The 27726-nt window shown below is 44.1% G+C and overlaps 2 protein-coding genes and 1 long non-coding RNA gene across 5 annotated transcripts in view; 2 read left to right on the top strand and 1 right to left on the bottom strand.

Moving 5' to 3' along the window:
* LOC101522091 (aldehyde oxidase 2) overlaps positions 1–7719 on the top strand; it is a 75525-nt gene extending 67806 nt beyond the window's left edge. Inside the window, exons 35-36 of the mRNA XM_058664805.1 lie at positions 6550–6625; positions 7503–7719. Coding sequence (XP_058520788.1) covers positions 6550–6603 — 54 coding nt within the window. The 3' untranslated portion in view covers positions 6604–6625; positions 7503–7719. The remainder of the gene's footprint in view (positions 1–6549; positions 6626–7502) is intronic.
* The window catches only part of LOC131480392 (uncharacterized), a 38355-nt gene extending 23852 nt beyond the window's left edge, over positions 1–14503 (bottom strand). The window contains exon 1 of the long non-coding RNA XR_009245486.1: positions 14374–14503. This is a non-coding gene — a long non-coding RNA (uncharacterized LOC131480392). The remainder of the gene's footprint in view (positions 1–14373) is intronic.
* A 93-nt stretch (positions 14504–14596) lies between these two features.
* BZW1 (basic leucine zipper and W2 domains 1) lies at positions 14597–27551 on the top strand. 3 transcript variants are annotated; one of them, XM_058664807.1, is made up of 12 exons: positions 14597–14751; positions 15859–15932; positions 19089–19265; positions 21201–21295; positions 21892–21957; positions 22455–22590; positions 23916–24025; positions 24170–24340; positions 24772–24918; positions 25315–25453; positions 26943–27065; positions 27472–27551. In XM_058664807.1, the coding sequence occupies exons 2-12, from the start codon at positions 15869–15871 to the stop codon at positions 27501–27503; spliced, it is 1260 nt and encodes a 419-aa protein (XP_058520790.1). In that variant the 5' UTR covers positions 14597–14751; positions 15859–15868; the 3' UTR covers positions 27504–27551. The 3 variants fall into 3 exon arrangements, with proteins under 3 accessions (XP_058520790.1, XP_058520789.1, XP_036349229.1); XM_058664806.1 differs by lacking the exon at positions 14597–14751 and adding an exon at positions 15050–15191; XM_036493336.2 differs by lacking the exons at positions 14597–14751; positions 15859–15932 and having other exon boundaries at positions 19188–19265; positions 21201–21206.
* The last annotated feature ends 175 nt before the right edge of the window (positions 27552–27726 follow it).

Consider the following 27726-nt stretch of genomic DNA (forward strand, 5'->3'; position numbering starts at 1 on the left):
TACCCCTGTTGTCTAGTGTATTAACTGCCACAGCACGGTTTGAGGGGAGTGGTGAGATCCTATGCAGCTTGCTCACCAAAATCAAGCGCTTTAAAACATCTTGGAACAAATCTGAACCCATCTCAGGACTAGATTTGTAAATATATTTCATTGCCTACATGGTTTTTAATGGAAATATATGATGATTTACAACACACAGTACCATGTAATAACGATGTTTATAGAAACATGGACACTATACTCTTTGTATATGTCCTCTTCATACTGTGTCAAAATGCAACTTGTTCTGATGAGTAAGAAGATCGGGGAGCTATGGACTGGAACAGGAACACTGGAAAGTTCAAAACCTTCCCTTTTAAAAGCCTCATCCTAGCTGCAAGGTAAATGATAGCCTGGCTAGATCTCTTTCTTAAACAGAGATGACGGTAAAGTGCTCAGCACTTGGGTCTTGGAATTCAATAACATAACGCATGTAAAATACTGTGTAAATACAAATCACTAGGTAAATATTAGAGTTAAGGGTATCACCGAATACCTGTAACTGTTAATCGCCTTCAAAATGTGCCTCTCCCATAGCCCCTAAAAAGTGTTTCTACATTAAATCAAGCTGACTCAAACTAACAGACTCATTTTCATGGGCAAATTGGCTTCAACAAAAAGCAGGTATTGGCTGGAAGCCTAAGGTGCTTTCATTCCCTGTGCACTCCCCTATATCAAAGAAACACCCCCACTGTTCAAATGAGCAGTTACTGTATCTGAAGTTCTATCTGGTTTTACGTGTTTGGGTTTGTCAACTGGATTTTACGGTCGAGAATGGCAGTTTTTATACTTGAGTCTTTGCTCTGGTGGTTAATTTCTGGTAAAAAAAAAAAAAATAGTGATGACTCTGAGCTCAGCAGGGCAACCTGGCTTAGCCAGATACAGCCAGAAGCAAGCATCATTTCTATGTAATTTCCTTTTTGGTGACAGGAAAGGGAAAAAAAAAATGTCCTTCTTTGAAAACATGTCTCATAGAGTACTAAAAATTCCGCAGGGGGTGGGAAAAGCTTTCCTTCATGACATGACAGGAATCTGTAAGTAACACTTTTAAATTAGGACCTTTCCTTGGTAACAGTAGTTTAATTTTAAAAAGAATCTTTAGGATTCAGAGATGTGAAAGGTGCTACACCTTTTAAAAAAACAAAATACTATCTTTGGATGATTTGGCAATAGGATAGATAAAAGCAAACAGAAATCTTGCTACCTTGTTAGCACCAGCAACAAACAAACAAACAAACAAACAACAAAAACACGTTATTGCGTAAGTACACAATGGTCTATTGTGTACTTATTAGAATAAGCAGAGTCAGCTTCCATCTTCAGGCAACCAAGCTCAGAAACAAGTTCATAAACTCAAGTCACCTCAATCCACATTTTAAAGGGGCAGCCTTGATACTGTGGATTCACATGGGGCAACAGGCTTTGACATGTATTCAAGTACAGCCTTGATTCCATAGTCACTTGGATGGAAAAAGTCCTCTTTTTTGGACAGTATTCAAGTTCAAATACCCATGTTTGCCCTCCCCTGCTGGGTTATAATATTGGCTAAGGTCTGGTCCAAGAAGGTCCTCGCCTCTTAGGTACAGCCCCCAAGATAGGCTCCTTTCAACAGCATACCCTCTCTGACCAGCTCCACATCTCATTTCTTTCCTTCTTCCCTTGCAGTTCTAGAAGCCTGGCCTTGGTGAGAGTTGCCCACAAACTATCAAAACCACATGAGCAGTGCCTTCGGAGCATGGTTGGGAGCCTGGGCGGAGCTTCTCCCTTTATGTCCCCACTTCTCCCAGACAAGGAAAAAAGACAGAGACAGAGACAGAGAAAGAGAGAGAGGGAGAGAGAAAGAATGTGGAGAGAGAGAGAGAGAGAATGTGGAAAGAGAGAGAGTTACCCACGGTAGAAGCACCTCCTGTTTAGGTTGGTAAAGGGGTGTAAACATCCAAGCATGTGAACATTGCACATGCTCCAGAAAGTCTAGCTTGCTTGCACTAGTCCCAGATGGGCCACCCCAAAACACTAGTCTCCCAAGAAGAGGTTCTCCAATCACACAGCCCAGACACAGCCATGGATTTCTCTGCTTGTGGGGAGACAAACTTCCAGGCAGACAGGACTGGGTTTTGTTTCCTGTGCTTCACACACCAGAGCATGTGGGAACATGCGGTCTTCAGCTTATTCAGCTAAAATGTAAGCTGCAGACTGGCAGGACCTCAGGCCAGGGCAAACATGCCACGCTCCCATGGGCTCTTTGAAATGGAACAACATTAGAAAGTTGTGTGAGTCAGAACAACAGCTCCAAGTAGCATCTCCCATGGTGCCTTCCTCGGGATGCCAACTGCGTCAGCCTGCTCCCATGTGACACAGCACATACATACACATTCACACAGTTGTATTCTCTTCACCACATTTCTTCTCCTTGCCTCTCCTGATGTCTTGGAAGAGGCCTCACTGGGTCCTCTGACTGCTGTGGAACTGGTTCCACATTGAGTGTGTTCATCCCATGATGCAGGGCCAGAGTCTGTTCCCAGCAGTGCTGTAATACCCCACTCCCTAACCATTACTATTGCTGAAGGGAGATTCTGTGATGCTGTTCAGAACTCTCTTGGGGGTATATCTGGAGTGTTGTGCTTCACCTGGGACTAGCAGGAAAAGGGCCTATAGAGGAAAGGGCCAAGCTACAGGAGTTTGCAGTGCTGTTGAAACACCAGAGAGCCATCAGGACAGCAGGGAATGAGGCACGAATAGCTGCTATAGGTCAGTGGGTAAGACACAACTCCCAGTGTGAGAGGAGCCTGGTGTGTGTGTGTGTGTGTGTGTGTGTGTGTGTGTGTGTGTGTGTGTGTGTCTCGTTTGTTTTGGTTTTGGTTTAGGTTTTTAAAATTTCTTCATTTCACTTCAAAGAGTTACAGAGAGAACAGGAGAGATGGAGACAGAGAATATTCTATCTGCTGGTTCACTCTCTAGAAAACTGCAATGGCCAGAGCTGAGCTATTCCAAACTTGGAGCCAAGGGCTTCTTCTGGATCTTTCACTTCAGTGCAGTGGCTCAAGGGCTTGCCAGGTCATAAGCAGGGAGTTAGATCCAACTGGCACGTATATGGGATGTTGACACCTCAGGCAGAGGATTAGTTGCTACACCACTGCACCAACGGCTGAAGCCTGGGTTCTACACATGGTGATCTATTTAACATTATCTAATCACTCTACTTCTTTTTTTAAGATTTATTTATTTTTATTGGAAATGAAGATATACAGAGGAGGCAGAGAGGAAGATCTTCCATATGCTGATTCATTCCCCAAGTGGCCACAACAGCCAGAGCTAAGTTGATCCAAAGCCAGAAGGCAGGAGCTTCTTCTGGGTCTCCCATGTGGGTGCAGGGCCCCAAGGCTCTGGGCTGTCCTCAACTGCTTTCCCAGGCCACAAGCAGGGAGCTGGATGGGAAGCAGTGCCACTGGGACATGAACCAGCACCCATATGGGATCCCAGCGCACATAAGGTGAGGATGTTAGCCACTAGGCTATTGCACTGGGTGCCATTCCACTTTTTTATCTGTGATATGGGGTGGGAGTTGGGAAGTGGAAAGAGTAATTCTACTTTCTTTACAGGATTCTTACAAGGATTAAATAAGAACACATAGAAACTATTCATCAGCACACTTAAATAACAGACTGATGGAATTATAACTCCTTATGAAGGACTATACTATTGTAACAATATGGGGGAAATCAGTCCGGGAGTGGGAAATTGGAGGGGTGGAATCCCAGACCTTATGTAATTGTAAAATAAAATTCAAAATCCAAAATTCAAATTTTAAAAAATCATTAAAAAAGAAAACATTCATCAGATATCACACATGGAAAGTGCTAATGATTATGAGGTTGATGAGGAAGATAGAGCGAAGGGTCCCCAGACCACCACAGGTTCAATGGTTCACTAGAAGAACACACAGAATGCAGAAACATTATAATGCACAGCATAGTTGTGGCTAACATCAGTGAGAGGACACAGACTAACATCAGTAAAGGGAGTGTGTGCACAGAGCCAAGGGCAGGCATTCAGATGATCTTGCCCAGTGGAATCACACACAGAGTTCGGCTCTACTAGCAGTGACGTGTACCAAGTTGCATGAGGTCTTGCCAGCTAGGAAGGCACACCTGAGCCTTGGTGTGTATGGTTCTTATTGAAAGACAGTGACCCAGACAAGAAATGCCCATGAGGTTGACCTGGGTCACTCATTAGGCCCTCCAGAGGTCACACTGTTAGCAGGAATCCAAGGCCCCAGATAAATAAAGACATTTTTAGCAAAAAAGATATTTCCAAGGGCCTAGAAGCTAGCTCCCAAGAGCTCCCAGGACCAACCTGTCTCCACGATGTGTGGAGTTCAGACAACTCAGGTCTGCTGGATTCAATGCATGAAGAGGCCTAGACAGGTGGCAGCTACCAGTTAGAACTTAAACCCGCTAAGGCTGAGCCTAGCTATTATTTCAGTAACTAAGTTTTAAATAATGCCTTAATCATAGCTATCAAATTCTGATAAGGGAAGAAAATAAGTTTAGAGGAGTGGGAGGATGTCACCAATCATAAAAGCAGGTGAAGGGAATGGAAGGAGAACAGCAAGGTCATTGCAAAACAGCTTAACTCAGAGTTCGGGTTTGAAAAAAATATTTTTTAATCGAGTTACATTGTCTTTACATGAAAGGCGAGGAGAGAGAGAAAGAGAGAGGCCTCTCATCTGCTGATTTCACTACTCAAATGATTACAATGGTGAAAGCTGTGTCAGGTTGAAGCTGGGACCAGGAGCTCAACCCAGATGTGCCACACGGTAGCAGAAACTCAACCAACTTGAGCCATCACCTGCTGCCTCCCCGAATGCGCTTTAGCAGGAAACTGGTGCAGAAATGGAGGCAGGGCTCAGTCCTAGGCACTCTGATATGGAATGTGGACATCCCAAGCTGCAGCTTAACTTCATGCACCACAACACCCGCTCCAGGGCTTGGGTTTTTGAGACCCAAAAAGAGAAGCTGAATCTTCGTGCAAGGGTCTGGGAAGTAGGTAAGGTCCAAGAGTGGCAAGAGAATGAGTGTTGGTTTAAATCCCAAAGCAAAAGGGTACCCCAAGGGCACCCCAAGTCTGGTGAAAAGAACAGGAAATGGGTTATGGAGGAAACAAAGAAGCTCTATTCCCAGTGGAAGAGTTTGACCTGAGTGTCCTGCAGACTGAACTGGGCGCTGTGTCCAAGGTCCAGCACATCCTGGGTATAGGGATCCAGGCTGGCTCTCAAGGAGGTGGCCAAGCTCCTCCCCCAGGAACAGCTCAGAGGAGAACAAGAGGGGCCATAGGAGCAGGAGATCCAGGCCCCCTACCTACATTTCAGTATAGACTGAGGGTAAACAGTAAGGACAGAAACTGTGACGGAATCCCAAGCATTTGGAGTTGGGTGGGTTTTTTTTTTTTTAACGTGTGTGTGTGTGTGTGTGTGTGTGTGTGAAAGAGAGAGAGAAAGAGAAATAACATTAGGAGAAAAAATGCTTTGGGAATGTTCACAGCTCTCCATCACTGGAGAGAGTCACCCCCCCAACACACATGTCAAGATTTATTAATGTATTTGTTTATTGAAAGGTGCTTACAGAAAAACAGAATCTTTCACTTTCTGACCTACTCCCCCAATGGCTGCAAGGGCCAAGTCTGAGCCAAGCCGAAGCCTAGAACTCTGTCCAAGTCTCCCACATGGATGACAGGAGCCCAAGCACTTGGGCCACCCAAGCACTAGCAGGGAGCTGGATTAGAAGTAGAACAAGGGGGCCCTCAAACCAGTGGTCAGATGGGATGCCAGCAATGCAGGCTGTTAGTCGGTCATGCTGAGCCACAATACCAGTTCCTAATCACCTTTCAGACAGAAACAGAGCAACGGGGGGGGGGGGGGGGGGGAAGATATGTGTTCTACTTTGAGGTCAGACATACAAAGAGAACTTCCACCAGAGAAGACAGCATTGAGGACCACATTTGGAAGAAGGGTAAGCAGGTCAAATTCTGAGAACTTGTAGCTCAGGATAGCAAAGTGAGCCAAGAGCAAAATACCATGCAAATCATTTGGTCAAAGGGCAGACAGAGTTGTCTTCTTTCCACTGTGACAGAATCCAGGTTTTTGGGCTCCAACACCAACTCCACCTGGCAGCTCAACCCCTTGCTCCTCCCTGTCCCCTGCCCCCAAATGTATTCCTCACATACATACTTCTCTTTGGGACTCCTATCTGAAAGTGAAGAAGATAGGTCTAATTGAAGTGTCCTCTTACTTAACCACATTGTGTTTGGCCGGGATCACAACACCCACACACTGTCTTCTTGTAATTGTCATCTGAAAGGAATCACACAGTCCCAGGAACCAGAGAAATCCTGCCTCCTCTCATCACAGAATTTTTCCAAACTTACACATTTTACGGTGTTGAATTACATCAATAACATTAAAATATTGCCATGGCATTATGATAAAATATGTGTTTAATTTGTTTTTTCCAGATTCCAAGAGATGACCCTAAGGACTTTAAACCTTGGTCAATCCCTGTAGCGTAACACTACTGTCACTTCCTCAAAGGTAAGATCTATAAGTTCAAAGATGATTACTCCAACAGAAAAAAAATCAGCCAGTCCAATAGTTTCAAACTATGTTCTATGAATTCTATGATTGCACAATTGTGTAAATTGTATTTTAAACCAATTTATCTGACCCACCATTTTAGCACTTTAACACAAGACATGTGTGTTTTGGGATGCTAACAATGGAAAGGTAGGGTGTTTTAAACAACATTAGCAGTTTTTCATTTTATAATGAAACTAAACAGGAAACTGCAGTGCGTTCAGATATTTTATAATTCTACTCTGATTAGTTTGGGAAGTATGATTTGAATGTCCAACACCAAATTCAAATGCATTGATCATTGCACTTAAGATTCACTAGTCCTATTTAGGAAAGCTGTATGTTAGTATTTCTTGAACTACATTTTTGTGCTCTTAGCACAAAACACAGAGCAGCGAAGGCTTTGGACAGTGGTCAGAGCATTTCCCCAGGAATCATGCTGGTCAGAAGAAATACATTTTCATTGTTAGCAAAATAAAATTTTACTTCTCTGCACACTTAACAGCAAATAACAGAGAAGTTGACATATGGTGAAACACAGAGAGCTACATCTAAATTTAGATACAACTACGCTTTCATTGAAAGATAATTTTCCAATTAAATGTCTAACAACCACTAGTGGGTTTTTTTTAAAAGATTTATTTATTTTCTGAAAGGCAGAGTAACTGAGAGAAGGAGAGAGAGAGAGCACTTCCATCCATTGGTTCAGTCCCCAAATAGCCATAGGCTGGAGCTAAGCTGATCTGAAGCCAAGAGCCAACAATTTCAACCAGGTCTCCCACACAGATGCAGAGACCCAAGTACTTTTTATAATTATTCTCTTTTCTTTTTCCAGGTGTTTCAGTTTTGCATGAATGAAAAATGTCTTCTTGATTTTCACTGGACTCCAAATTTCTATTCTCAGAATATTATGGATGCAAACACACACACACACACACACACACACACTATATTCAAGCCTGATCACATTCACATCAATCATTGTCTACAGCTTACTTAGTTAGACTGCCCAAGCTATAGTCTACCACACATGTACCCTACTATCCAAAGAAGAAAGATTTTATGCAGGTTACTTTAAAACCAATCACAGATATGTTGCTGTAATCATTCGTTTTTCCCTTTCTGGCTGCATGCAGTGCAAGTGGCTTGAAAATACAGATTTGAATCATACAGTGAGAGACACATCTCAGTAGAGGAAGGCGGAATCACTTTTGCCAGTAATGGGTTTGAAGGCACAGAACAGCAACAAATGATTCTGCATGATTTTGTTGCATCTAAGTCATCAGTTGGCTGTGGGTCTCTATATGTGTATGTAACAGCAAAGGAATAATATTTTCTTCACATACATCTACTGTTCAATTGGTTAATATTCTTTTGGAATTTAGAGGGTTTTCCCTCTGGATTTATTAATGAAAAACACCAAATCTACTAAGAGATTTTTCAGAAGTATCATGTGGCTCAGTTTCCCATATATCAAAGTGTGTAACAAGGAACAAAGGAATCGTAAATTATCATCACATCTAAGCTGTTGCTTAAAACATGCAGAACCCTCCAACTTCTACTAACCCGACACAGAGGGGCCTTCAGAGAAGATGAAAACATTGCGCAAATTGGGCCTGGCTTGGCCAGAAACTAAGGGGGAAAACAGATCACTCACAAGATCAGGCAGAAATTCACATGGCAGGGTGACCGCCATGGTCTGCAGAGCCTGTGGTAGTGTGTAAGACGGGGTGGAGCTAAGCGTGAGAGAGGAGCTTTACAGTGCTGTCCAGGGAGGCTGCAGGTCCTTGGAGGCCATCAGCTTGGCACAAAGGGACAGGGACACAGCTGCCCGCAGACCCGTCTTCACAGGCTCCCCTAGGAGTCACAGGAAGGACGCGAGGCAGAAGGAGCAGAAGCAGGACACATTTCAGAAAGCACAGATTATCTGGTAACTCAGTGGCAATGGCAGGGATGAATGCAGATGAAAACCGTAACAAATTAAAAAAAAAAGCTTTTGAAAATAAAATCCTTAACTATGTAATCAAAACAGGGTAAGAAATTTGTTTCATCATTTGTATCACTTTAACTGATAGTAAATACTTTAAAAAATTGGTCTATTAGGGCTAAGGATGTTTAATGGACATTAATTCACTTACCAAACTATAAAGCAATTAAAAAGGAATCTGAATGAAGAATTCTTTTTGTGAGTTGATGCAGTAAAAGCTGGGACAGGGGCCAGCTTTGTCACATGGTATGTTAAACCTTCATGTGTGGTGCCAGTATCCCATATGGGCACTGCTTCAAATCCTGGCTGCTCCACTTCTGATTTGGGCTCCCTGCTAATCTGCTAATGTGCCTGGGAAAGCAGGGTGGGCTAGCTGAAGTCCTTGGGCCCCTAAACCCTTGTGGAAGACCGAGAAGAAGCTCCTGGCTCCTCGCTTCCAAACAGCCCAGCTCAAGTGCTTGTGGCCATTTAAGGAGTAAACCAGAAGATGAAAAATCTCTCTGTGTCTCTCCTTCTCTTTCTGTAACTCTGTCTTTCAAATAAATAAATAAATCTTTAAAAGAAACCAATCTGGAATAGCAGGGCCAGTGTTAAGCTGTCACTTGGGATGTTTGCTTTCCATATCGGAGTGCCAGTATTTGATACTTGATTAATAATCATACCACCCAATTTTAAAATTTTAATTCAGTTAATCAAAAGGCTGAACAATACCAAGCGAGGCACTGAGGGAGGAATAAAGAGACAGAGATATTCCATCTGGTGGTTCACTCTGTAAACACACAGGCTAGGGCCCGGCGGCGTGGCCTAGCGGCTAAAGTCCTCACCTTCAACGCCCCGGGATCCCATAGGGGCGCCGGTTCTAATCCCAGCAGTTCCACTTCCCATCCAGCTCCCTGCTTGTGGCCTGGGAAAGCAGTCAAGGACGGACCAATGCATTGGGAAGAGGTTTCAGGTTCCCGGCTTCGGATCGGCGCGCACTGGCCCGTTGCGGCTCACTTGGGGAGTGAATCATCTCTCCTTCTCTCTGTATATCTGACTGTAATAAAATAAATAAATCTTTAAAAAAAATCACCCAGGCTAAAGCCAGGACTCTGGAGCTCAATCTGAATTTCACACATGGATGGCAGAGATCGAAGTATTTAAATCACCCACTGTGGTTGGGTTGGCCAGGGTGTGCATTTACAGGAAGCTGGATCAAAAGAGGAGCTAGTATTTGAGCATTGACTTAAGCAGTGACTTACTATGTCAAATGCCATCCCCATTTCACACCACCCCCTTAACTGCCCACTCTCCACCATGGAACTTGATGTGGTTGTTTTGAAGAAAGCTAATTGTATCCTACTAAGGTCTGCAAATTTCCCCAAGGCAGTTTTTTTTCCCCCCAAGGCAGTTTTAATACTGCATCTTTAAAAAAAAATTTTTCTTTTTCATTTTTTTATTGGAAAGTCAGAGATACAGAGATAAGGAGAGACAGAGAGGAAGATCTTCCATCCAATGATTCACTCCCCAAGCAGGCTCAGCAGCCAGAGCCCAAGCAGCCGCAACAGCCAGAGCTGAGCCAATCCGAAGCCAGGAGCCCAGAGCCTCTTCTGGGTCTCCCACACAGGTGCAGGGTCCCAAAGCTTTGGACTGTCCTCCACTGCTTTCTCGGGCCACAAGCAGAGAGCTGGATGGGAAGTGGTGCTACCGGGATTAGAACTGGTGCCCATATGGGATCCCGGCACATGCAAGTCAAGGACTTTAACGGGTAGGCTACTGCACCAGGCCCAGGAGTTTCTTCTGAGTCTCCCACCTGGGTGCTGGGGCCATCCAGATGAGCTATCTTCCTGCTGCTTTTCCCAGGTCATTAGCAGGGAGCTGGCCTGGAAATAGAGTAACTAGAATTTGATTTGTTTTTTGATTTTTTGCAGTGTCATCTTTTTAAAAAAATTTTTTATTTTTATTTTGAATTTTGAATTGTGAGGTACAATTTTGTGTTGGCTGGGATGCCCCCCAAACTCCCAACCCCATCAGATTTTTCCCATATTGTTACAATAGTGTAGTCCTTCATAAGGAAGTGTAATTCTATCAGTCTCTTATTTAAGTGTATCCTGACATTGTTGGTCAAATGTCAGACAGTCCAGCATCCCATTATCTACATATGTCCAATAGTTTCATTGGGATTCTGTCTTTCATCTGGATGCATGGATGCATGTTCCGTTATACCCCCACATCTGTACATGATGGACCCCAGTACTCCATCACTATACATTACCATAAGTAAGAAGCCATGAAACAAGGTCAACAACTGGTATGAGTTAGAACAGCCACAACAACAACATCAACAATGAATTACAGTACCATGAAAAAAAAAAAAAAAGAACTTGATTTGGCAGCTGTATGGCATTCCAGTATGGTAGATCGAAGTTTTAACAGCTATGTTACAATACCAGCTCCTTATTTTGTTTTAACAAATCCCATGAACATTGTATAATTTGAAATGTAGCTATGATTACCCAAAACGCAAAATTGTTTGGAAACATTCTGGTTTCAATTTATCTTCCAGAAGTTCATGTGCTGGGAATGTAATCATGAAATGTATATGGTAATGGTATTTGGATGTGGGGGCCTGGGACAATAATTAGAGTTAGACAATGTCAGGAGAGTGGAATCCAGAATAGCCTCAGTGACTACAAGCCTGAGCTACCCCACCTGCCCTGTATCACCAATGCCTTTTGCCATGTTTCAATGCAGCAGCAAGTGGACCCTCACCAGAAACCAGGATCATGCTCACTCAATAGCCTCCAGTACCAGGAACTAAATAAATTTGCTCTTTATAAATGATCAGTCCATGAAATTCAGTAATAGAAAAAGAGTAAAACAGCTTGTCCTTTCCAACTATTTTCTAAATAATCCTTTAGAGAAATGAGAGCTTTCACTTGAATTTGTCATCATTCCTATGCAGAGAGAGAAAGGAAATAAGAAGAGGGACAGGTGTTTGGTGCAGCAGTGCCACTCCGGATGCAGTGCCAGTGCCTGAGTTCACATCCTGGCCCCACTGCTGATGCCAGGAAGCAACAGATGCTGGAGCTCACGGACGTGGCCCCTGCCATCCAAATAGGAGATGCAAACTGTGTTCTTTCTTACCATGCTATACTTTACATATATCTTGCATGCCCACTATCCCTACTCTCATGAGTGTACTTGGAGGCACGGACAAGATAGGCTGCTGGCTGTGAATATCTCCTAATAACTCCCATTCCTCTCTCATCTACTGGGGGAGTACTGTGTTGCAGCAGTTGAGATGCCCTTGGGGAGGGCACTGGGTCACTGTGGCACAGCCGCTTCAGCTGCTACCTGCAACATCTGCATCCCACATGGGAACTGTTTCCAGTTCCGGCTGCTCCACTTCTGATCCAGCTCCCTGCTAAAGCACCTGGGGAAGTACGAGAAGATGATCCTTGGCCCACTGTTATTGATGTGCAGACTTGAAGTTCCTGGCTCCTGGTTTTCGACTGGCCCGGTGCTAGTCCTAGCCCCAGCAGCTGTTTGGGGAGTAAATCAGCTGATGAAAGGTCTTTGTCTCTCCCTTTCTCTATCTATGTAATTCTGCCTTTCAAATAAACAAATCTTTTTAAAAATATATAAATTTGTCTCTCTCCTGTCTTTGCCTTTCAAATAAATACAAATTTTAAAATATATATACTTATAGAATCCTGGTGAGAATGATTTTGGATTATGAATAACTTCAATCTGCTTTAAAGAAAATATTTTTGCTAACCTTGATCATTTTTATTCACAAACTGCTTTGTAAACATCCTCACATCAGATGGTAATACAACCCTTAATGTAACATTATAAAACATAGGTCAGGGGCCCGGCGGCGTGGCCTAGCGCCTACAACGCCCCAGGATCCCATATGGGCGCTGGTTCTAATCCCGGCAGCTCCACTTCCCATCCAGCTCCCTGCTTATGGCCTGGGAAAGCAGTCGAGGACGGCCCAATGCATTGGGACCCTGCACCCGCGTGGGAGACCCGGAAGAGGTTCCAGGTTCCCGGCTTCGGATTGACGCACACTGGCCCGTTGCGGCTCACTTGGGGAGTGAATCATCGGATGGAAGATCTTCCTCTCTGTCTCTCCTCCTCTGTGTATATCTGGCTGTAATAAAAATGAATAAATCTTTAAAAAAAAACAAAACATAGGTCAGAACTGTCTCTGGATGGTCTCAAATACAAACCAAGGCTTTTAAAGGGAGGAAAGAGGAAAGAAGGCATTTAAGGGGGAAAAAAAAGAGGGAGGTATTCTGGCTGTACTTGTGAGAATTGATCTGCAAGTGGAGAAAAGGTCATAGTGAAGTTAGGAAGTTATCGCAAAAAGTTAGTTAGAAAACCCTAAATCAAGATAATACCAAAACTGATAAATGTGGCAAGTACTGAAGATGTGCTTTGTGAGCACAGGTCTCTTTATTAGGTGTGTTTAGCAATACTGAGTAAAAGGATACAATCCTAGGTAGGTGAAGGGGGATTCGTTCGGGTTATCAGCTCACCTGCGTATGACAGTTGACAAGTCCCACAACAAGCCGTCTGCAGGCACAGGGGCTGGACTCCACAGATATTTGTTCAGCAGTTCAGTAGATGGGCTGGAATTCTCTTAAATGGAATCAATGTGCAATCCCCAAGAACTTCTGAGGCGGCCATGCAGGAAAGAGGAGGAGGATCTACCGCGCAGCCTATTCAGAGCACAGCGGCTGAGGCCAAGTTATATGTCCTAAGCAAACACTGTAAATGCCCAGATTGGGTAAGATGGGTAAGGAGGGGGGAGAATGAAAAGAATCACTGGATCTGTTAACAATTCCACAGAAGAACGTTAAGGAAAGTAATTCTCCACGAAGTTGGAGACACAGAGGTCAGATAGTCAAGGAAAACAAGGGACTATTTCTTCAAAACGCTAGACAGGAGAAGCAAGGCCCAGAAAGGTGATTTCAGGTCGCGAACTTTGGGGGTTTTGTAGGTAGTGAGGTAGCAGATGGAGATGGGCCAAGATCTTAAGGGGAAATGAGGTCGCCTCCGGAGACACAGTCCGCCTCTGTATGGCGTTGTGTAAGGTCCCCAGGGATTCTCCCCAGCACTGTCCCATCTGACTGCAGACAGCGCTAGTAAGAGTGCTTCTCAAAGCGTGGCCCCCAGAACATCAGCGTGGCCCATCAGAGAGCTTGTCTGCAAGGCTTTTGACGTGGGTCCCACACCAGCCCTGCAGAACATGCCAACTCCGCAAGTGGAGCCCAGCCTGCAGTGGACAAACCCTCCAGGGCGTCCTGCCGCTCTCCAAGTCCCCCCCCCCCCCCCCCGCAGCCACTTCCCGGGGGAGACGCTGCAGCCGGAGACAGCGGCGGCGTGGCGGCCGCGAAACCTCGCCGTGAACCCTTAGGACAGGCCCGGCTCGCTCCAGGGAAGGACAGCACATGACCCCACCCAGCCAGCCGCCGCAGAGCAACGTCGCCCCGCTGGGGCCTTCGCCAGAGCCCTGGCCGCCAGCCCCCGCCCGCTGCGAGGCGAGGAGTGGCTTCCTGAGGCCCAGCCAGCAAGCCGGGCCCGCCCCCGGCCTCGGCCGACGCACAGACCCAGCTGCCTCAGCACCCCCAGCCCCCTGGGCTCTGACTTCCGGCGCCCTGGACTGGGACTCCGAGAGGATGAGTCCAAGTAGGAGACTGACGGGGGAGGGGGAGCCTCCTTTTCCCACTCGGTGTGGGGGGAAGAGGGATGACACAGTAGAGGTGGAAAGGTAGGCTGGTGGGGGGACAGGCACCCACGCACCCTGGAGCTCAGCAGGAGAATGAAGCAGCCTGAAAACCCTTGCTCCCTGCCGCTGCCTTCCCTCCCTTCCCTCTCCCCTCCCCAAGCTTCCGGCAGTGGAACAGGCGGAGGTGTCGGGCTGAGCTGGGAGGGACGCGAAGTGGTGCAAAGGAAAAGAAATCTCGCGATAGCAGAGCGCCTGGCGGGGGCGGCACCTCTTCCTTCGTCCTCCTCCTGCTCGCCTTAGTTCCGGTCACAGAGGAGACACCGCCGCAGTTGTCGCCACCTCGGGATTTCTGGCTCTTTTCTCTTCGCCTTAAATTCGGTGAGGCGCGGCGCCCACTTGGTCCCTGCCGAGGTGGCTGGCTCGTCCGTCACCGGGCAGAGGGCCAAGGAGGCGGCTTGTCCTGGAAGGCGCCGCCGCAGGAGGCCGGACTGGAGCTGGGGCCTGGATTCGAGGGCTGCCCTCAGCAGGGGAGGCCGGGCGGCGACGGCGGCTGCGGGGCTGGGTGCGCGCCGCCCGGGCCCGGCCTGGGTAACAAAGCGCCCGTGGCCTCTCTGTTGGGTGGCGATGTACGCGTGGAGGGGCTCCGGCGGGCGGGGCGCGGGAGCCGCCACCACCGCCGCTGCGGCCACCTCCTCCGCCGCTGCTTCCGCGGGAGGGCGGGCGGGCGGGCGGATGTACGGGGCGGCGGGGGCCCCGGCGCGGAGCGCCTCGGCGCCTGTGGTCCGCTCCTTGCGGCGGCCGGCACCGCAGGCGACCGGGTCAGTGGACGCGGGCCCGAGGGGCATCCAGGGCGCCCGCTGGCGCTGAGGGAGAGGGGCTCCCGAGCTGGGGCGGGAGCCGCGGGAAGGGTGTGGGTTGCAAGGCACGTGTCTGGGAGGAGACTGGGACTGTAAGGGTGTGGGGTAGAGGAAGCTAGAGCTGCTGACTTACAGTTTTTGCAGGCCCAAGAGGTGCAAAAGGCGCCGTGGCCATGGGCACGGCGCTAGGGCTCCATCGAGCTGTTCCCCAGGGAAGAGACTCCCCCATTGGAAGGACTTAGAACTGGCAGACGGGTTTTGACTACCACTTGACCAAGTTCTGTTGCACTTACAGATAGTGGAAGACATAGGCAGATGGAGGGAGGAATCCGGAATAAACAGTTATGTGTTTATGGTGGGGATTTGTCACCGCTCTGGCTTCATAAGGTCATCTAAGGTTGTAGTTCCGCCATCCTGACTTAGAGGCGTTCTCCTAAAGAGAAAGCAGATCTTTGAGGTGACGTTTACTTCAGGCGAAGGTCAGTTGTTCTTTGTGTTTGCACCAGCTGTATAGTGCCAAGCTAAAGGTGCATTCTGTTGGGTTTAGATGGGCTAGACTAAGGTTTGATACTTTGTAGATGAATGTTATGACGTTGGTATTTTTAAGGTCATGCTTTTCTTTCTCCAGGGTGTCTTTTATGAATAATCAAAAGCAGCAAAAACCAACGCTATCAGGCCAGCGTTTTAAAACCAGGAAAAGAGGTGAGTAAATGTTACTGACATAGGCCCATCTCGATCTCCCAAGTGACAAGGGCGCCTTTGCCTGGGCCATCCTCCACTGCCTGACCAGTTGCACCAGCAGGAGGCTGGACCAGAAGCCGAACTCAGCTTACACGGGATGCTTGGTATCTCAAGTGGCAGCCTGCCATCCTGTGCTACCCTCTGGCCCCAGCCATTTATGGTTTAATGTCTCTCTTAATAACTCCGAAATACCTTTTAATTCTGTCTTCACAAGGTTGTTTATTCAAAAGGCAGAGAGAGAGACCAACTGATCAACCTTCCATCTGCTGATTTAGTCCCCAGATACCCACACACAGCCCCAAGCCAGGGCCTGGTCTCTTGGTCCAGGTCTCCTGGGAGCTGGCAGGGATGCAGCGACCTCAGGCTACCTCTTAGGATGTGCTTTAGAAGTAAGCTGGGGCCAGAAGAACTATTAAGGAACACAGTGCGATATCCCAGAAGGGCTCTCAGAGTTGTAGCAGTTCCTCACCCTGTCCTGTATTTTTGTTATTGAGACAGGTAAATGCATCGCCCTAAAACTTAAAGAAAAATGCCAGAAAGGAGCTTCAATTTCTAATTAGCTGCCATTCCAAATATACTCTTAATGCTCATGTTTGTGCTGCTATCCCAGTTTTTATGTCAGTGTTTAAAGATTTGTTTTATTGGAAAGTCAGATTTACAGAGTGAGAGAAAGATCTTCCATTCACTGCTTCACTCGCCAAGTAGTCACAACAGTCAGTGCTGTGCCAGTCTGAACCCAGGAACCAGGAGCTGCCGCGCAAGGTGCGGGGTCCCAAGGCTCTGGACCATCCTTGACTGCTTTCCCAGACCACAAGCAGGGAGCTGCCGGGATTAGAACCGGCGCCCATATGGGATCCCGGGTGTGTGCAGGGCAAGGACTTTAACCACTATGCTATCGTGCCGGGCCCGACAACTTTTTCTTGAGCAAACAAGGCTAATTTATAAAAGGAGAGCACCTCACATGATCACTAATACTACAGGTTTTGTGAGATAAATCAGGTTTTATCCGTGAAAATAATTATAGAACAGGAGGATTCTGTGCATTGTAAGTATTTCCCAGCTTTTTGTATTAGTGGGTGTATTGAATTCTGTAGCAAGGCACTATTTTAAGTGATACAAAGCTAAAAGAGTTTTTGTTTAGAGAACTGGGTCAGCTCTGGCTACAAATGTGAGTGGCAGGTGCTTCGACATACATATTATGGAACCTTTCATAATTATTGTCTGCTCCTTACGTTAATGGTGAAGACACCAAAGTCTGATTCATTTTAGTCTTTGATGATTCTCTTAGTTTTAGCCAGTTAAGTTTTCTTATGGAACAGGAGCTGTAAGGTAGACCAGTTTGGTGGTGATGGAGAAAAACATCTGACTCCTATGAGTGTGGATTGCTGGTTCCACCCATGGATAAATAATAATAGCCAGGTACAGTGTGGTCAGCATCAGGGAAAGATGTCGTTTCCCGTTTCTGATAAAGCTCTTGGCTTCCTGGCTGGGGTCCATAACCATCTCTTTTGTCCCAAGACTAAGGATGTTTCTGAGAAACAGACACTTCTGTGCTAAAACCAGGAGAGCCCTGGGCATATAGGACTGTGTTGTCCTAGTGCAGTGTGACAATTGAAGTGTCATCTACCCTAGGTGGTGAAGGGAAAACCTTTCGTGGATTGTAAAAGCCATTCAGTAAAGACTAAGTCTGTGCCCAAAGCTGTGTTCTGAGTCCTTTCTGTTTTCTTGATATTTTGACATTCACAAGAGCTTTCTGACATATACTGTCCTCGTTAGCCTTGTACAGTGGAGGAATAAAGGTTTACAGAATAAGGCTAGTTGATCAAATTTAGATTAAGTGATCATTAGCATTTCTATTCTGAATGCTACAACAGTACCTTTTTAAGGTTTGTTTTTGTTGGAAACATAGATTTAGAGAAAAAGGGAAGATCTTCCATCCACTGGTTTGCTCCCCAAGTGGCAGCATTGGCTGGAGCTGAGCCAATCCGAAGCCAAGAACCAGAGCTTCCGCATCTCCCACAAGGGTGCAGGGTCCGAAGGCCTTAGGCAATCCACTACCGCTTTCCCAGGACAGAGGCAGGGAGCTGGAAGGGAATTCAAGCAGTTGGGAAATGAAATGGCATCCGTAAGTGATGGCATCACAGGATGAAAGATTAGCCTGTTGCACCATGGCATGGCCAGCATGGCCCTCAGAACCATTTTTGCTACCTAATTTCTATAACTCAGTTGCCTTTCTTAATGGGAATAAACGTGATTGATAGGAATAAAACAGAACTCCAAAACTTTACATCAAGTGTTCATTGTGCCATAAATGTGCTCTCTAAATACCAGGTGAGTGTTTCAGTGAGGAAAAAAAAACACGACATTTTAAAGGAAAAGAACCAGAAACTTTAGTGTATGGGCAAAATGTTAGCGGAATGAAATTTAAAGTTTGAATTTTAGAATGGCTGGAAATTTGAAAAATGCTACAAGCAGTGATTAGGGCATTCCAGGTAGAAAATGGGTGAGGCAAAGGACCATGAAATACTACCATACTTAGCTCATCTTTGAGATGTGTTTAAAAATAGAAGAACTGGCCCATAGTGATAGCCTAGAAGCTAAATACTAACCTTGCAGGTGCAGGTTCATATCCTGGCTGTTCCATTTCGTGCTTGTGACCTGGGAAAGCTGTCGAGGATTGCCTTAAGACCTTGGGACCCTGCACTCCTGTGGGAGCTCCTGGCTCCAAATGGGCTCAGCTCTCGCCCTGTTGCGGCCCCTTGTGGAGTGAACCAGCGAATGGAAGATCTTCCTCTCTGTCTGCCCTTCTCCCTGTAAATCTGACTTCCAATAAAAATTAAAATAATTAATTAATTAATTTAAAAAAACACACAATTCTTGTGACTGACCCAATCCTGCCTTACATTTATACAGGAAAACCTTGGTAAGGGTATTATAAAGCTTGGATTTAACTTGTTTTTCCTTTCCTTTTTTTTTTTTTAATAACTGTTGAACTAAGATGACATGATGATGAACTGGTAACCTACTCAGTAGCTGAAACTTCATTAGTTGATGATTTCATGACATTTGGTAAGCATTTTAAAACTTAATGAATGATTTGGGTTCCCTCTCCTCCAGATGAAAAAGAGAGGTTTGACCCTACTCAATTTCAAGACTGTATTATTCAAGGCTTAACTGAAACTGGTACTGATTTGGAAGCAGTAGCTAAGTTTCTTGATGCTTCTGGAGCAAAACTTGATTACCGCCGATATGCAGAAACACTCTTTGACATCCTGGTGGCTGGTGGAATGCTGGGTAAGTATCTGTTTTGTAGGCTTACCAACAGAGGGAAGTGTATTGTATGGAAATTGTGAGCAATTCAGAATGTGGGCTGAGGTGTTAAGTGAGTTTGTGCTGTTTTTGGGGGGTTTGTTTTGTTTTGTTTGAGATTTATTTTTCCAGAAAGACAGAAAAAGGTCTTTTCAGCTGCTGACTGCAGTGACACAACAGTTGGAGATGGACCAGGCTAATTGCAGGAGCCTGGAGCTCCGTTTGGGTCTTCTGTGCAGGTGTCCATGTTGTAGTGCTTTATCCAGCACATCACTTAGGTTCTAGATTGAAAGCAGAGCAGCCAGGACTTGAACCCAGGTTCGTAGGGTGCTGGTACTGCCGCTGATGACTCTCAACTTTCATGAGACTGCATTGACCCCAGTGTTGTGTTTTTTGCCCTCATGGGCTTGGCCATGTTTCCTTCTGTGAAAACTAAGTTCGCATAATGTTCCCACAGAGTGGTTTTTTTTTCCTGGTCTGTATTTACACACACCCTTAATGGAGAAACCCCTGCCTGTTTTGTTAGGAAATACTTCTGTGTTTTAGAAAGCTCTATAATCTAGTCTAATATTTGGAATGTTGCAGCTCCAAATTGAGAGAGGTGCTGTAGATGTAGAGACATATCAACACTAGTATGAGGTTCTGGCTGCTCTACCTTCAATCCAGGTCCTTGCCTAATGGACCTGGGAAAACTGAGGACGGCAGCCCAAGTCCTTGGGCCCCTGCACTCATGTGGGAGAACCAAAAGAAGCTTCTGACTTCTGGCTTTGGCCTGGCCCAGTCCTGACTGGTCACATTTGTGTTGTGAGCCAGCAATGAACAATTTTTTTCCTCTGTTTCTCTGTAACACCACCTTTGAAATAAACAAGTAAATGTTTAAATAAAATTATAAAAGTAAAACATACTGGAAGAGAATAGCCTAAGTATTTTTAAAAGTTTTCATAGTACTGTAAAAGAAAAGCAATACCATTAATTCTGTAATAAGGAAATTCAAAGAGAGCACTTTGTACCCGCAAAGCCGTGCTATGGTGGAATCATAGTTCCATTTTATGCCTGCATAAGTGACATGTAATAAAACAGTTACCCGGTGGTAGAACCAGAGGCTTGAAGTTAGTAATATAATGCAATCAAGAAGGCTTAAAGGAAATAAACTGATAAGTTTTCAAGCACGGCCTAAAGAGAGTAACATGATGAATATCTGATCTGTTACTGACTGCAACAGTTAACACAATCCTACTTTGTACTACCACAGACTTCATGCTGTTACTTTTTTTCTTTTTAATGCAAAGTCTCAATTTGTGGGTTTTGTAGCATAGCCACTCGGAAGCTGGAAGGATTATTTTTATTTGAAAGGCAGAGTTATTGTGACAGGGAGGTAGTTGTATCTACCACCTGGTCACAACAGCAAAGGCTGGTGCAGATTGAAGACTGGAGCTTCTTCTAGTTCTACGATGTGGGTGTAGAGGCCCAAACACTTGGGTCATCTTCCATCTGCTTTCCCAGGTGTATTAATAGGGAGCTGGATGATAAATGGAGCAACCATTATTTTAACCCATGCTCATAGAATGATGACATCATTGGTAGAAGCCCAACCCACTATACCACAATCCCAACACCTTTAAATGGTTATTTTTTGTGGGGGAAGTTACATAATCAAAGCCAGCTCTGAGAATCTCCAGTTGAAAGGTTTGGCACTATTCAGTGGGGTGTGCTAAGCTTGATTGCTTTATTCCTGTATGAAGTGTTTTACTTCATTTATGCACATTGAACCAATCAGTTGTTCCTGCGGACAAGTTGATTGTTTCAATTCATTTCGAATGTTAGGTTATGTTATTTTATAATGGGAAATCCTTATACAGTGAGATTGAAATGATTGCTACTTCAAAACGAAGCTGCAAATTTTTGTGAATTCTACCTTAGCCCCAGGTGGTACATTGGCAGATGACATGATGCGTACAGACGTCTGTGTGTTTGCAGCACAAGAAGATCTAGAAACCATGCAAGCATTTGCGCAGGTAAATGAAACACTTCTTTCCACTTAGCTGCTGCCATCTTAAAGTGCTTAAGGAACATTCTGCCTTTAAAAGATTGCAGGTAGAAAGTAGAAGAAATTGAAGTTTTAAGGGATGCTGTTCTTGGTTCAGACAAATTAGAAACTTTGGAAGCATTACTGAGAAAGAAACAAAAGATTTGATTGGTTCTCCTTTTTCCCTTTAAGAAAAATGTCAAGTAAAAAGGCAAATTTGTTCCATACTCTGATTTCCATGGTTGAATCATTTATTGTACCACTGTTTCTGAAGGTTGCTACAGAATAATATTTGTACAATTTCAAGTGCATCCAACCTGAACATTGTTGCCTTATATCACAACATAAGCCTATTGAAAAGTGGCTAGTATTAAGTACTCATAGCATTGGTTACTTTATAGGATTTTGGAGTTGACAGACTTCTCAGGCTGTCTTACACAATTACAATTTGTAAGCTGTTACATACAGTGGATAGTATACTTGTTTTGTGTTTTAGAAATAATATAGAAAGTCCTTGGCTCTGACCTAGGTTTTTATCGGTGTGACATCTGCACATATATTAAATCTATTCAGTTTTTCTCATAGGTTTTTAACAAGTTAATCAGGCGCTACAAATACCTGGAGAAAGGTTTTGAAGATGAAGTAAAAAAGGTAAGAGACACATAGTATGGTTGTGGAAAACATTGGGATCACAAAATCCTAATTAATTAAATCTTAATTCTGTGAAGATTTGAGGTCTTTATTCCAAACAGATTGCATCAGGCTGAAAATTAAAGTGAAATTTTCTATCAGGGAATGGATGGAAAAGGATTTAGGTTAACATATTGAGTGAAATTTAGCCTGCCTGGTATTTGAGTCTCTGTCTCAGATATTTTGTGGATGTACAGAAAATCTGGCAAAGCTAGTAGTACTAGCACATGAAACACCAAACTTTGACCTGATTGTATTAGCTGGCTCATGAGGTGCATTTTGTCACCCATACTGTGTATATGATACTGAGTGACAGAGAGTAAGTGTATCCTCCGAGATCACTCGGCTGATGAGTGTTAATAACTGAGATATGCCCCAACCCATCCTTTTAACCTGATGTGGTGCACCCTACTGCTTCTCTTAATTTTCTTTAAACTTTTAACTGTTTACCTTTGCAGCTGTTGCTGTTCTTAAAGGGTTTTTCTGAGTCTGAGCGGAACAAGCTGGCTATGTTGACTGGTGTTCTTCTGGCTAATGGGACATTGAATGCATCCATTCTTAACAGCCTTTATAATGAGAATTTGGTTAAAGAAGGTAATTAACCTTTAGTCGAAGATGGTGTTTAGTTGGCTTAGGGTGGGGTACATAACAGGCTGAAAAGTGATCTGATGAAATTCTTTCCAGTTTAGTAGACATTAGATGTAAGTCATTAGGAACTAAGTCTAATGGTGTTCTTTAAGCAGACAATATATTTCCAAGGTTTAGGTGAAATGTGATTGTTTCTAATGAAAGTCAAAAGAAAAATACTGTGGAAACCCAGAGATTAGTGCCAATTAGAAGACTTGAAAACCAGTCTTCATGGAACGTGTAGAATTTGGGGGGAAAAAAAAGTCAAGCTAGAAAGAAAGCAGTTTCCTATTATGGCCTCAGTACTTGTTATTCTGTATAGTAGGTTTTCTTGTATTTTTTTAAAGGTAATTTTTCCGAGCTACTTTGAGCAATGAGTAGATAGTTGCCATACATTAAATAGGTGCCTTTGACTTCTTACCTTAGCGCCAAGTGTAGGAGTCCATTAGAAAGTAGTGAGTGGGGCCAATGTGGCTCAACAGGCTAATTGTACAATTGCAAGTATGATTTTCCCATATAGGTGCTGGTTCTGTACCTGCTGCTCTACTTTTCCATTCAGCTCCCTGCTTATGGCCTGGGAAAGCAGAAGAAGATGGCTCAAGTCATTTTAACCTGCACCTGTGTGGGAGACCCGGAGCTTCTGGCTTCTGATTGGTTCAGCTCCAGCCATTGTGGCCATTTAGGGAGTTAGCCAGCAGATGGAAGATCTTTCCATCGCTCACTAAATCTATCTTTCAAATGAAAATAAATCTATTTTTTTTTTTAAGATTTATTTATTTTTATTACAAAGTCAGATATACAGAGAGGAGGAGAGACAGAGAGGAAGATCTTCCGTCCAATGATTCACTCCCCAAGTGAGCCGCAACGGCCAGTACTGCGCCGATCCAAAGCCGGGAACCTGGAACCTCTTCCGGGTCTCCCACGTGGGTGCAGGGTCCCAAATCCTTGGGCCGTCCTCGACTGCTTTCCCAGGCCACAAGCAGGGAGCTGGATGGGAAGTGGAGCTGCCGGGATTAGAACTGGCGCCCATATGGGATCCCGGCACATGCAAGGCAAGGACCTTAGCTGCTAGGCCACGCCGCCGGGCCCCTCAAATAAAAATAAATCTTAGAAGGAAAGAAAGAAACCAATGAGCAAGTTGTAGTGGAAAAGGGAAGTTGGAGAGAAGTGGTAAACAATGGAATAGGGAAGGTCAGTGTTAAATTTGAGGAGAAAGTGAGTAATCACGTGGTTGGGGAGTTACTGTGATTGATGTCCAGGAAGGTCCTTGTGTTATCTCTCTTCTTTTACAGGGGTTTCAGCAGCATTTGCTGTTAAGCTCTTTAAATCATGGATAAATGAAAAAGATATCAACGCAGTAGCTGCAAGTCTTCGGAAGGTCAGCATGGACAATAGATTAATGGTATGTAGTATGTTGCTTGATGCTGCTGCTAAAAGTTAATGAGAGTGTAATAAGAAATCTTCATTTTTGAATCGATGAAAAGAACGAACATGTATTTCTTCCTCTGATTTAGAGGCTATTTAACCATATAAATTTACCTTTCAGGAACTCTTTCCTGCCAATAAACAAAGTGTTGAACATTTCACCAAGTATTTTACCGAGGCAGGCTTGAAAGAGCTCTCGGAGTATGTTCGTAACCAGCAGACCATAGGAGCCCGTAAAGAGCTCCAGAAGGAACTTCAAGAACAAATGTCTCGTGGTGATCCATTCAAGGATGTAAGCTGTTTTATGTAAAAACTTTTAGTGACTCAGCCTCTAGCATAAAAATTTTCACTCACTCAGGAACAAATTTGAATTCATAGTTAAATGTTGCACTTAGGGCTTGCTGTGTGTGTGTTTACTTCATCAGTGCCTTAGCAAAGCCTAGAAATACTAACACTTGGAGATCTTGCAGCATTGAAGTCAGTGGGCAGACCCATTCTTTCCATGTTCCTTCCTAGCTAGCCTGTGTGTGAAATGAGGTTGGAACTCAGGGTTCGTTAGCCTAAGTGTGGTACACAGCTACACCAACTGTACAGAAAGGATGGGTATCTAAGGTTATTTTTTAGAAAGGAAGAATAACAGCAAGAAATATTCTATCTGTTTGCTTCATTCCCCAAATGGCAACAAGCAGTTGGGGTTCAGTGCTCATTTGGTATCTTTTCCAGATCATTTTATATGTCAAGGAAGAGATGAAAAAAAATAACATCCCAGAACCAGTTGTCATTGGAATCGTGTGGTCAAGTGTAATGAGCACCGTGGAATGGAACAAAAAAGAGGAGCTTGTAGCAGAGCAAGCCATCAAGCACTTGAAGGTATTAAAACGTGCCTTGGCAAAACAAACTCTCCTTATAAGTGGAGATAGGTGTGAATTGTGTATTTCCCCAAGAATGGTTACTTTTCTTTCTTTAATTTGCAGGTGTAAACAAGAGCTTGTTTAAAAGTAACATATAAGTCTTCAATGTGATGCTTTCTAATGAGGAAATACTGAAAAATATGAGGGTTTTCCCCTCTCTAAAAATATTCATATTGACATTTACCTGCACTATTGTATTTATTTGACTTAAATGCTTTTAGTTCATGTTTTCTGTTTGACCTTTTGATTTTTAGTCCCTATTAAATAGAGTTCACAGAAATTATAGGAGTCGTATTCTGAACTGGAGAAGGTCATTGCACTGAGTAACCACCTTCTCTGCCTCCCCTTCACACAGCAATACAGCCCTCTACTTGCTGCCTTTACTACTCAAGGTCAGTCTGAGCTGACTCTATTGCTGAAGATTCAGGAGTATTGCTATGACAACATTCATTTCATGAAAGCCTTTCAGAAAATAGTGGTGCTTTTTTATAAAGGTAATATAAATTTTGTGAGTATATTTTATAATAATCCTTCATTATTCATTCGTAAATTATCTGACCAGCAGCACCCTAGAATTTGTTTACGCTGGTCATGGAGTTGTCTGATAGTATTGAGTGCTGCTTAAGTGCTAATATTGACAATATCAAATCTAAAGCCTTCCTGTTATGGTTCCAAACTCTGCCTCTCATACTCCGTCCACATCAAAATCCCGTAGTTCTTTCCTCAGACCTCCGTAGTCTTTGTAAAGCCTGTGTCACTGCACTTGAAGCTCACAGCCGAGCATTGGCTTTCTTGTGTCCTTCAAAGCACATACCTCTGGAAAGTCACTGTTTCAGTCATTCCCTTTTGTGATCCCAGTTTCAGAAGCCTACTCTCACAAGTGGGTGGTAAAGATGCAACCTCTGTTGGCTAAGAACCCGTTTTTGTTATTTCATTTGCTTTAGTTAGAAATAGAACCTTTTGAAATTCTGTTATTAATCAGACCACCCCTGGTCTAAGTGAACATGGATGATAGGCCTAGTGTGAACACTGTCTCCTGGCTACCACAGGTGATTTTGTTCGTGCCTATGTTCTACGCTTAGACTTGAGTCTAATCTGCACCCTAAGACTAGGGATAAGCAAAGTGCACTTGCCTCAGTCACTGTCCACTCGTAGTAAGTGTTCTGAAAAGTATGTTACCTACTTTGCCTATTCATGTTCCTGAGGAACAGATCCTGGAGATCTTCATTGAATTCATAAAAATTTCAGTATTAATGTCTACTGGGTAAATACTTTGTTGTTTTTAAATAAAACACATTGTTTTGTAAGGCTTGTAAGATTCTGCTTTGGGGGCCTGGCATGATAACCTAGTGGCTAAATCCTCACCTTGCATGAGCTGGGATCACATATGAGCGCTAGTTCCGGTACTGGCTGTCGCACTTCCCATCCAGCTCCCTGCTTGTGGCCTGGGAAAGCAGTGGAGCATGGCCTAAAGCCTTGACACCCTGCACCGACATGGGAGATTTGAAAGAAGCACCTGGCTCCTGGCTTTGGATCATCTCAGCTCCAGCCATTAGGGGAGTGAACCAGTGGATAAAAGATTTCTTTTGTATCTCTATCTGCCTTTCCAATAAAAATAAACAAATCTTTAAAAAAAACAAAGTGCTTCTTAGGACACCTGCATCCCTTATTTGAGTAAGGGCTTGCATCCCAGCTCTGTTTCTAATTCCAGTCCAGTCCCTTGGCCCATCTGCTGCTCTGCTGGGTGCTTTAGCAGGCAGCTGGAACAGAAGGGGAGTAAAAGGACTCTAAAGCTGCACCTGCTATGCCATGATGCCACCTAGCTTGTTCTACTATTTTTCTTGGAATTATTAAAGAAACTGATGTTAATGCAGCTGTGTCTTCCAAACTTAACTTTTCAATGGGATTTTCTTTTCTATCACACATTTCTATTCAGATGGTTCCAACTCTGCCTCTGATGTAACAATTGATTATTCTTTATAGCGGAAGTCCTGAGTGAGGAGCCCATTCTGAAGTGGTATAAAGATGCACATGTTGCAAAAGGGAAAAGTGTCTTCCTTGAACAAATGAAAAAGTTTGTAGAATGGCTCAAAAATGCTGAAGAAGGTAAGTCTTGGTAGGGTTGGTACCAGAAAGCTTAGGAATGCATTGTACCATGGCTTTAGGGCTTCACAGAGGTCCTGGCATGTGGCCACACACGTGCCCTTTCCTGTGCCATCATTTCTACTGAGTGTGATTAGCACATACCTGAAAATGGTCACTTATTTTAAGACAGGTGAGAAAAAAATATAGTTCCTTCAAAGGAAATTTGAAGTTTTTGAGGTGATAGTTGTGAATTTTTAAGATTTATGAGTACTTTTGAATATCCTCATCTATCATTATTCATGTAATTAAGGATGTATTAATGCATAAAGGATGTTTATATGATTGTGGTTAAAGGGCTTCAAAAATATAAACAGAAGCTTCCTGTTTTCTGCTACGTAAAGGTTGACTGCATGTTCCCCTTTTCTAGAATCTGAATCTGAAGCCGAAGAAGGTGACTGAATTGTGAAACCACACCCTCAGTAAAGCAAACGGGAGTTGTAGATACAATGTCATGTCTCATGTGTCCTGGTTCTTACCATCTTCCTACCTCCCTATATCAAGCATGATATAAGGGCTTTCATGGCAAACTTTATTTTAATTGTTTCTATGGTTACTGGAAATGTTCAGTTTCTAAAACCATGTTTTAAGTAGCTACAGGAGCTGTAGATTTGAATATGATGTT

This window comes from Ochotona princeps, chromosome 5 (assembly GCF_030435755.1).
Source record: "Ochotona princeps isolate mOchPri1 chromosome 5, mOchPri1.hap1, whole genome shotgun sequence".
In the NCBI taxonomy this organism is placed as follows: Eukaryota; Metazoa; Chordata; class Mammalia; order Lagomorpha; family Ochotonidae; genus Ochotona; species Ochotona princeps.